The sequence below is a fragment of the Hoplias malabaricus genome, chromosome 1 (assembly GCF_029633855.1).
Source record: "Hoplias malabaricus isolate fHopMal1 chromosome 1, fHopMal1.hap1, whole genome shotgun sequence".
NCBI lineage: Eukaryota > Metazoa > Chordata > Actinopteri > Characiformes > Erythrinidae > Hoplias > Hoplias malabaricus.
The window spans coordinates 2,792,417-2,802,401 of NC_089800.1; the positions used below are offsets into that span (position 1 = coordinate 2,792,417).

The 9,985-nt window shown below is 44.1% G+C and overlaps 2 protein-coding genes across 7 annotated transcripts; one reads left to right on the forward strand and one right to left on the reverse strand.

Moving 5' to 3' along the window:
- Positions 1-657: 657 nt before the first annotated feature.
- On the forward strand, positions 658-5,930 carry si:ch211-225p5.8 (uncharacterized protein LOC555567 homolog). Of its 5 annotated transcripts, XM_066643553.1 has the most exons (7): positions 658-758; positions 892-993; positions 1,598-1,764; positions 2,177-2,414; positions 3,432-3,591; positions 5,092-5,159; positions 5,802-5,930. In XM_066643553.1, exons 2-6 carry the CDS (start codon positions 942-944, stop codon positions 5,135-5,137), a joined length of 663 nt encoding a protein of 220 aa, XP_066499650.1. In that variant the 5' UTR covers positions 658-758; positions 892-941; the 3' UTR covers positions 5,138-5,159; positions 5,802-5,930. The 5 variants fall into 5 exon arrangements, with proteins under 5 accessions (XP_066499650.1, XP_066499623.1, XP_066499659.1 ...); XM_066643526.1 differs by lacking the exon at positions 5,802-5,930 and having other exon boundaries at positions 5,092-5,678; XM_066643562.1 differs by lacking the exon at positions 5,802-5,930 and having other exon boundaries at positions 2,219-2,414; positions 5,092-5,595.
- On the reverse strand, positions 5,786-8,440 carry pycard (PYD and CARD domain containing). Of its 2 annotated transcripts, none has more exons than XM_066643582.1 (4): positions 8,121-8,440; positions 7,372-7,404; positions 6,685-6,717; positions 5,786-6,354 (listed from the first exon to the last, which is right to left on the reverse strand). In XM_066643582.1, the coding sequence occupies exons 1-4, from the start codon at positions 8,383-8,385 to the stop codon at positions 6,077-6,079; spliced, it is 609 nt and encodes a 202-aa protein (XP_066499679.1). In that variant the 5' UTR covers positions 8,386-8,440; the 3' UTR covers positions 5,786-6,076. The 2 variants fall into 2 exon arrangements, with proteins under 2 accessions (XP_066499679.1, XP_066499670.1); XM_066643573.1 differs by having other exon boundaries at positions 5,789-6,354; positions 6,685-6,720.
- Positions 8,441-9,985: the final 1,545 nt, after the last annotated feature.

Below are 9,985 nucleotides of genomic sequence, written 5' to 3' on the forward strand. Positions count from 1 at the left end.
TGTTCCAACATCTACCATAACTCCTTTGAAAAGAGTAGAGACTGTTACTGTGGTAAAGAGAGGAGCACAGTCCTGATTAACCCATTTCAGCTCAGTGGAAATGTTGGACGAGTAGGTCCACACTCGAGACCGTGCCTCGTTTCAGTCTTAAAGTAACAATAGGTAAGATTTGGTATTTTTGCTCCTGCGAGTTTCATAAGTATAAATCACATTTATATGTATAAACTGTCCTGAAATCAAAGGGGAGAGCGAGGAAGTGGTTTCCTACCCTCCACCAAAATTTACACAGTGCAGTTTCTGCAGTGCTGAGCCCGGAGCAGCAACAACAGAAGTCCTTTCTTCCTATTACAGCTCAATGGAGCATCACAATGAGTTTGAAGCTGGGATGTTAAGGTAAAAATACTACCTAACGTTGCTTTAAAGGCACAGAAATAAATAGAGGTCCAAGAGGAGTCAGGAACTTATAAGTCATGACACAAGCTAACATTATTTTCCCACAGAACATGAGTAAATAAAATGCGAAAGGGTGATATATGGGCCCTTTAACACTCGGAGCCCCTCGACCCAAATCCAGCAGCTCAAATTCTCTCTCAGACTGCAAACTAAGAGGAGTGTCATATTAAGACTCGAAGATTCACACGGTCTAAACTTAGCTCAGACACCAGCAGCAACTGAGCACCGGCTGGGAAAACTGGACCGGAATATCTCTGGAATTACACGCTGGAATAATATCACAAACAACCGGAGTAATTATAAATGTTTGTATATTTTATTTAATTATAAAGCAGAACCAAGTTTCCCGGGCAAGAAGAACAGGGGGCTGACTTTGAGAGAGAACATGTGATGACCGTTAAAAAACCGTTGCTCTCTCAACTGTCATTAACCCCTCAGGTCCCAAACAAACGGAACGGTGTTTACTCCGAAGGAACTCGCCCTGAAAAATGTCCCTGAAAACCCCCGTCCTTCTGGCTCTGTGTGTGCTTTCTGTATTCGGTAAGTTTTCCTCTGAAAACGGTTATAAACCGTATTCCACCTGTTGCTCTGCATACTTTGTTAACCCCTTTCCCTCTGTTATTCAGTAGTCAGGACCCCCACAGAGTAGATATGATTTGAGTGGTGGTGCTAGTGTAGAGTGGATCAGACACAGCAGTGCTGCTGGAGTTTTTAAACCCTGTGTCCACTCTCTGTCCACTCTGTGAGACACTCCTCCCTCGTTTGTCCACCTTGTAGATGTAGAGTCAGAGACAGTAGCTCATCTGTCGCTGCACAGTGTGTGTCGCTCGTCCTCTAGTCCTTCATCAGTGACACAGGACGCTGTCGGCTGGATGTTTTTGGTCGGTGGACTGTTCTCGGTCCAGACACTGAGGGGTTTAAAAACTCCAGCAGCACTGCTGTGTCTGATCCACTCTACACCAGCACAACACACACTCACACACCACCACCACGTCAGTGTCACTGCAGCACTGTGGGGGAAAAAGTGGGGTTGGGTATGTTTCAGTTTAGGAAAGGAAATAAATAATCGCTCCTTTAAAATTGAAGGTTTATGGAACCAGTGGATGTTCTTCAAATGGATTTATTTTATTGTGTGTGTGTGTAGCTTCTCAGTGTGATGCTGGTTGTTCTGAGGTGGCCTCTATGACCGAAGCTGTGGCTGGCGAAAGTTTCCTGATGGGTTGTATCTCTTGTAAACAGAGGGAGGAAGTGAATGGAGCCACAACGGTTGATTGGTACTTTAAAGCACCCGGAAGTGACGAATACCTCCATGTGAGCCCCAGTCTATTTCACAAATAAACTACAAAGAAAAGAAATACAAGAAGAGCTCCTTAATATCTCTGTCATTTCTCCATTATATCTCGTTTGTGTGTCCGTAATATCTCATTTGGGTCTCCATGATATCTCTGTAGTGTCTCCTGGATGACACTGATGTCAGATGGAGAGACCGTGGAGATTGTAGCTTGTGTCTCCTGCTGCTCAGATGTTTCTCCTGAGAGAAAGAGCCCAAAAATATGCCCTGTGGCTCATTTTGAGCTTGAGTCGAGGTCTCAGGGACGTCTCATGAAGGGCTCAGATTTGAGTTAAAAATGGTGGATCTAAAGAGATGTTATGGTGACCTTTGTTTTTTTCCTTTCTATGAGCTCTCTCTCTCTCTCTCTCTCTCTCTCTCTCATTCTTTCAGATTTTCCAATATAGTCACCCTCTCTCCACCATTTTTCATGAGGGCTTTGAGGATCGTCTGGAGTGGCATGGGACGGAGCGGACGGTGGACGTCCAAGTCGGCTCCATTTTCATCCACAATGTCACCTATAATGACACGGGAACCTACCGGTGTGTGTTCAGCAGAACGCTGTTCCTGGCGCTGCAAGATGAACACGTCACCATTGAGAAGACAGTGGAGCTCAGCGTGGTTCCTGAAGGTCTGCTTTTATACAACATTCTCCTACAGAGATATTAAGGAGACACTACAGAGAAATTAAAGAGTCAGTACTAAGGCATTACAAAGAAACTACAGAGATATTAAGGAGATAGTACCAAGACATTAATGATACACCACAGAGATATTTAGGAGACACATATTAAAAAAACATACTAACAAGGAAATACTGAGATATTAAAGAGACCCTACTGAGAAATTAAGACAGAATTGAGACATTATGGAGACACTACAGGGATATGAAAAAGGAAATTCTGAGATATTAAAGAGACACTACTGAGAAATTAAGACAGAATTGAGACATTATGGAGACACTACAGAGGTATGAAAGAGGAAATTCTGAGATATTAAAGAGACACTATCAAGAAATTAGGACAGAAGTGAGACATTATGGAGACACTACATGGTATGAAAGAGGAATTTCTGAGATGTTAAGGAAATACAGTGATATTAAGGAAGTGAGACCTTATGGAGATACTACAGGGATATGAAAAAGGAAATTCTGAGATATTAAAGAGACACTAGTGAGAAATTAAGACAGAATTGAGACATTATGGAGACACTACAGAGATATGAAAGAGGAAATTCTGAGATATTAAAGAGACACTATCGAGAAATTAAGACAGAAGTGAGACGTTATGGAGACACTACAGGGATATGAAAAAGGAAATTCTGAGATATTAAAGAGACACTTGTGAGAAATTAAGACAGAATTGAGACATTATGGAGACACTACAGAGATATGAAAGAGGAAATATTGAGATATTAAAGAGACACTATCGAGAAATTAAAACAGAAGTGAGACATTATGGAGACACTACATGGTATGAAAGAGGAAATTCTGAGATGTTAAGGAAATACAGTGATATTAAGGAGACATTACAGAGGTATTGAGAATGAAATACTGAGACATTAAAGACACTACAGAAAATCTAAGAATTGTAAGCAGATTAAATACTGTGTGTGTATTAATATTTATTTCCTGGATTTTGTTTCTCAGCGAACCGTGAGCTGACGGCGGTGATCTCGGAGATCATGATGTATGTCGTGATTGTGTTCCTGCAGCTGTGGTTGATCGGAGTGCTGGTGTATTGTTATAAAAAGATATATGCCGAAAGTGAGGCGCGAGAGGCTCGTAAAGTTCTCCGCGAGAGCAACAAGTGAGACTCTCTTCTAGTAACATTCATTCATTCATTCATTCATTATCTGTAACCGCTTATCCAATTGAGGGTCGTGGTGGGTACAGAGCCTACCTGGAATACACCCTGGAGGGGGCGCCAGTCCTTCACAGGGCAACACAGACACACTCACACATTCACTCGCACACTCACACCTACGGACACTTTTGAGTCACCAATCACTCGTAGGAGGAAACCGGAGCACCCGGAGGAAACCCACGCAGACACGGTGAACACACCACACTCCTCACAGACAGTCATCCAGAGGAAACCCATGCAGACACAGGGAGAACACACCACACTCCTCACAGACAGTCACCCGGAGGAAACCCACGCAGACACAGGGAGAACACACCACACTCCTCACAGACAGTCACCCGGAGGAAACCCACGCAGACACGGTGAACACACCACACTCCTCACAGACAGTCATCCAGAGGAAACCCATGCAGACACAGGGAGAACACACCACACTCCTCACAGACAGTCACCCGGAGGAAACCCACACAGACACAGAGAGAACACACCACACTCCTCACAGACAGTCACCCAGAGGAAACCCACACAGACACAGGGAGAATACACCACACTCCTCACAGACAGTCACCCAGAGGAAACCCACACAGACACAGAGAGAACACACCACACTCCTCACAGACAGTCACCCGGAGGAAACCCACACAGACACAGGGAGAACACACCACACTCCTCACAGACAGTCACCCGGAGGAAACCCACACAGACACAGGGAGAACACACCACACTCCTCACAGACAGTCACCCGGAGGAAACCCACACAGACACAGGGAGAACACACCACACTCCTCACAGACAGTCACCCGGAGCGGGAATCAAACCCACAACCTCCAGGTCCCTGGGGCTGTGTGACTGCGACACTATAACCTGCTGCGCCAACGTGGCGCTCTTCTAGTAACATCCACTTTTCTATTTAAGTTGTAAATGTATACATTATAGCACTTCAGCTTCCACCTTAAATGGATTTAGCCATTACATGCTAGCGCTAGTCCACATGGGACTTACACGGGGCAGCAGGTACAGACTGGCACCTTAGCTTTATACTGCAGCAGTGCCATTCTAGCACTTAGGCCTGAGAATATAACGTTACATCATTTAAGGTGGAAAGGAAAATCCAAAAAGCACATATGAAGGTACTTTGGTGTTTTAAGACTTTCCTAAATCTTTTATCCTTTGCAAGATGTGGACTTTTAAGGTGGATGTGGTGTATTTAAGGTGGTACTGAACCTGTAATTCATTGATCCAGTACTCAGTCATCCACAATAATAGAGATAATGAAACCTGCTGTGGGTAAGAGTTCATAATCATTATTTTGGACCATATTATTGTTCATTTTCTTTTTATTGAACTGAAACCACAAGCCATTTTCACCTTTTTGGGATAAAAATATTGCTAGGGTTTTCTTGTCAGTTGTTGTTTGACCTGAATGACCTGATGTGTTTCCAGGCTCATTGACCCGAAGGAGTCCTGTGATGGGGTGCACCTCGAGTAGCGGAGGTCCTTCCTCAGTGGTGGTGCGTGATGGATGTTGACAGAGCTCTGTTGCGTTTATATAAGATTCTGAATGTGTTTGTGTGTGTTTTTATGAGCTTTATCAAGTTTAACACTGCGAGAAAATATTTTAATAAATGTAATTATATACTTTAATTACAAATGCTGCCCAAAACAGTCATAAATCCCTCTGTTAGCACAGGTTTGTTACGTGGCTCAAAGTTAAGATCCAAACCTTCTGGGTCATGAGAACTTCTCAGAACGTGGACCACAATGTTCTTATTTTTCTGAGATTAACAGAGTGGTCCACACTTCAGTTGTAGAGGGGTGTAGAGGACACAACACGTTCCGTCAGCTGCTGATCTACTGCAGTGGACGTATTTAAAAAAAACAAATGGGAAGTAACTATAAAGGTCCTGTTTAGAAAGTAATTTTTAAAAAATGAAACTGACGCAGAAGTTTAAATGAGGATTAATCCAGGAAACTGTTCAAATGTTATTTATATTTAATACAATCTGAATGTGTGAGAGTTCAGCTTGTGTCTGTGTTTTTCACCTGAGCACCACGTCACATCACAAAGGGAGAGTATTGCTCTTACCCAGATACCAAATGACTTTCACAGACGAATAGTTTCATAAAAACCTATAAAATTTTATTGTAAACAGGTGAAGGATGGACCTGATGAGTACTGGCCGCAGCAGCACCCTGTTCCCGGAACCCTGAGTGTAACTGGAATGTCAGAGATTCTGCACTAAAACCTGTTTTTAAAAATGGCCACCCCCATTAGGAAGACCCGCTCTACACAGCATAAACAGGTTCAATCCTGGACCACTCGCCTTTCAGATGAAAATTCATGGATGACGTTCTTGGTGGTAGTACTTTGAGGATCCCGTATTCTGAAGAGTGAACCAGCCCCAGTGGCGCTTTTCCTTGATGTGTTTTATTTTTTGGACACAGCGCCGAGGTCCTGCATCATGTACGGCTGCTGCTCCATCAGGACCTGGTAAAAGACTTTTTTCGCAGATTCGCTGGACATTATGGGGCCAGTGATCAGGGCCCTCATCACTCTGTTAGGCCCCGCCTCGGTGCGGATTTCATTGTACTGCTGAGGGGTGATGACATTTTTGCTCCGGAGTTCGTCCAGAATTGGATCCACTGACGTGGCTCTGGCCACCAGCTGCGTCCAGTTGTTATCGATGAAGGTGGCTTCGGAAAAATCTGAGATGGACACAAAGTGGCAGAAGATGTGTTACACGCTCAAAATGGGTTCTCAGAACCAGAACCCTTCAATGGTTTCTGACATGGGAGGGTTCTGTAGGGAGCCAATGGCCTGGCTCTGAGATGACTGAATGTGAAGAAGCTCCACATAGTGTTATATCTCTGTATCTAGAACACTGCTTTGTGAGCTCTGATATAAAATCATGACATTATTTCTGTTATTGATCAGTCCCTCCACCAGGGGGCGATCCACTAAGTTAAAGCTGTGAATTCAGATTCTTTAGCATACTTTAAAGATTACTCTCAAATTAATTTAAAACATGTATTTACCGTTAGATGGCGCCGCTGCTCCTGCTGCTCCACCTGCTGGACATAAAAAAAATCCCGTTCACTTTTACACGTAACAGCAGCCTAAAAATTTGGATTAACTAATTTTTTAGAAATACTTAGAAACGCGTTTATTTGACAAAAACCACAGAACCATCCCAGTAAACATTTAGCCGTTGATTCAACGTTGAAATAACGTAATGACTGCCGTCTAATCAACGTTCTCTTAAGGTTCAAAATGAAAGTTGAAAAGACGTCCAAACACAGACATTGAAAAGACGACTATTAGACGTATTTTGGACGTCCATTGACGTTATTAATTGGTCCCGAAATAAATTACTCGTATAAAACGCATTTTGAACATCCACTGACGTTATCGATTGGTCACCACTTAACTAACTTATTAAGATGGATTTTGGACGTCCGTTGACGTTTAAAATATGTCCTTGACGGACAGACTACTTTTAGACCTATTTTGAACGTCCAGGGACGTTCCTTGTTTACTGGGATGTTTGGTTCTCTAAATCTTTTTTGTAAATGTGTGTGACTTCCATGTTGTTAATTAATTATATATATATATTTCCAAATAACCTCCTCATAATGTAAAAGTTCTTTGAAAATCTTTAATTCATAAATGATCTGTAGGGAGCCAAAAATGTGGTAAATATGGGGGAATAAATACCTATTTACCTTTAGGTGGCGCACTTGAGCTACTGCCTCCACCTACAGAAAATGAATAAGAAAACAATTGTGAAAAAAACAGCTTTTCCACCAAATATATATACATTTTAATTAAAAACAACAACAACAACAAATAAAACCACACCCATCACTGCACTGAACTGTAAACGAGCGGCCATCTTAAAGTCATTTATAGCTCAGATACTATGTTTGACTCAAGGGTCAAGACTTTAGACTTGACTCCTTTGTACTGACTCAAGATGTAAGACTAGACTAGTCTGTATTCATACAAGACTTGAGAATCGACTCGTCTGCACTGATTCAGGACTCGTCTTTACTGATGAAATCTCACACTGAGAACCGACTTGAGGCATGACTCGTTTACACTGATTCTAGACTCTACTTCACACTTGATTCGCCTGTAACACAAGGCTCGAATATAGACAAGACTCAACTTGTGAATCGACTGAGAAAAGTATCAACTTGTGAACTGATTCAATCTCGACTTCACACAAGATTTGATTTGGGACTTCTCTCAGTGGTCTTTACTAGACAAGACTGAACCTGAGACTGGCTTTTACTGACTCTGGCTTTAAGACTCCACCTCAGAAGGTTGGTGTTACCTGGAGCTCAGTGGTTCACGCCCAAAAGTGAAACTGAAACTAAAAGCGAGCGTTAAGACTCTGCTCTGCCTCTAAACCTGTAAATACTCTACTTTATAAACGTGTTTATAATTAAAATCCCACCCCCTCCCTCACCCGCTGCCTCCTTCTCTAGATCCCGCGCTGTTTGCATGCATCCGATCTTCTCCAGCAGCTGCACGCAGATCCCGAGCGCGCGCTCCTCCGTGTACGTGTCTATGAGTTTGCGCGCGATGTCTCCGCGGTCCTTGCCCTGCACGGCGCCGCGGCGCACGGGAGGTTGGAGCCCCGAGTCCGTGAGTTTCAGTGTGAACTTTTTGAACTGTTCATCGTCCAAATCCTCGAGAGCCTCGAACAGAAGATCCCACTGCGTCTTGGACATGGCTCACTGCGCGAGGGACTCTTCCTAACTCACAGAGCTTCTTCAGGAAGTTTAGAGTCTTTCCATGAATATTCATTAGTTAAATAAATGGAGGCGGGGCTAGAGCCAATCTATCATATTACACTTGTAATGTCATATGCTGAATTTACAAGTTTAAACACTAAATATGTTTTTCCAAAAGTGACTTAAAGTAACAAACATGGAAATTATATTATACATTATTATTATTATTTAACTTCTTTAAACTCTCTGTATGTGCCGTCATTTTTCCCTCAAAAAATATAATAACAGCAAAAATATTCATTAATTCATTGTCTGTAACCCTTATCCAGTTCAGGGTCACAGTGGGTCCAGAGCCTACCTGGAATCATTGGGCACAAGGCAGGAATACACCCTGGAGGGGGCGCCAGTCCTTCACAGGGCAACACACACACACACACACCCATTCACTCAAACACTCGCACCTATGGACACTTGATTCGTCAATCCACCTACCAACATGTGTTTTTGGACCGTGGGAGGAAACCAGAGCACCCGGAGGAAACCCACGCAGACACAGGGAGAACACAGCACACTCCTCACAGGCAGTCACCTGGAGGAAACCCAAGCAGACACAGAGAGAACACAGCACACTCCTCACAGTCACCCAGAGGAAACCCACACAGACACAGGGAGAACACACCACACTCCTCACAGACAGTCACCCGGAGGAAACCCACGCAGACACAGGGAGAACACACCACACTCCTCACAGACAGTCACCCGGAGGAAACCCACACAGACACAGGGAGAACACACCACACTCCTCAAAGACAGTCACCCGGAGGAAACCCACACAGACACAAGGGGAACACACCACACTCCTCACAGACAGTCACCCGGAGGAAACCCACGCAGAAACAGAGAGAACACACCACACTCCTCACAGACAGTCACCCGGAGGAAACCCACGCAGACACAGAGAGAACACACCACACTCTTCACAGACAGTCACCCGGAGGAAACCCACACAGACACAAGGGGAACACACCACACTCCTCACAGACAGTCACCCGGAGGAAACCCACACAGAAACAGAGAGAACACACCACACTCCTCACAGACAGTCACCCGGAGGAAACCCACGCAGACACAGGGAGAACACACCACACTCCTCACAGACAGTCACCCGGAGGAAACCCACGCAGACACAGAGAGAACACACCACACTCTTCACAGACAGTCACCCGGAGGAAACCCACACAGACACAGGGAGAACACACCACACTCCTCACAGACAGTCACCTGGAGCAGGAATCGAACCCACAACCTCCAGGTCCCTGGGGCTGTGTGACTGCGACACCTACCTGCTCCACCGTGGCACTCTTCTAGTAACATCCACTTTTCTATTTAAGTTGTAAATGTATACATTATAGCACTTCAGCTTCCACCTTAAATGGATTTAGCCATTACATGCTATCGCTAGTCCACTTTACACGGGGCAGCAGGTACAGACTGGCACCATAGCTTTATACTGCAGCAGTGCCATTCTAGCACTTAGGCCTGAGAATATAACGTTACATCATTTAAGTTGGAAAGGAAAACCCAAAAACCACATATG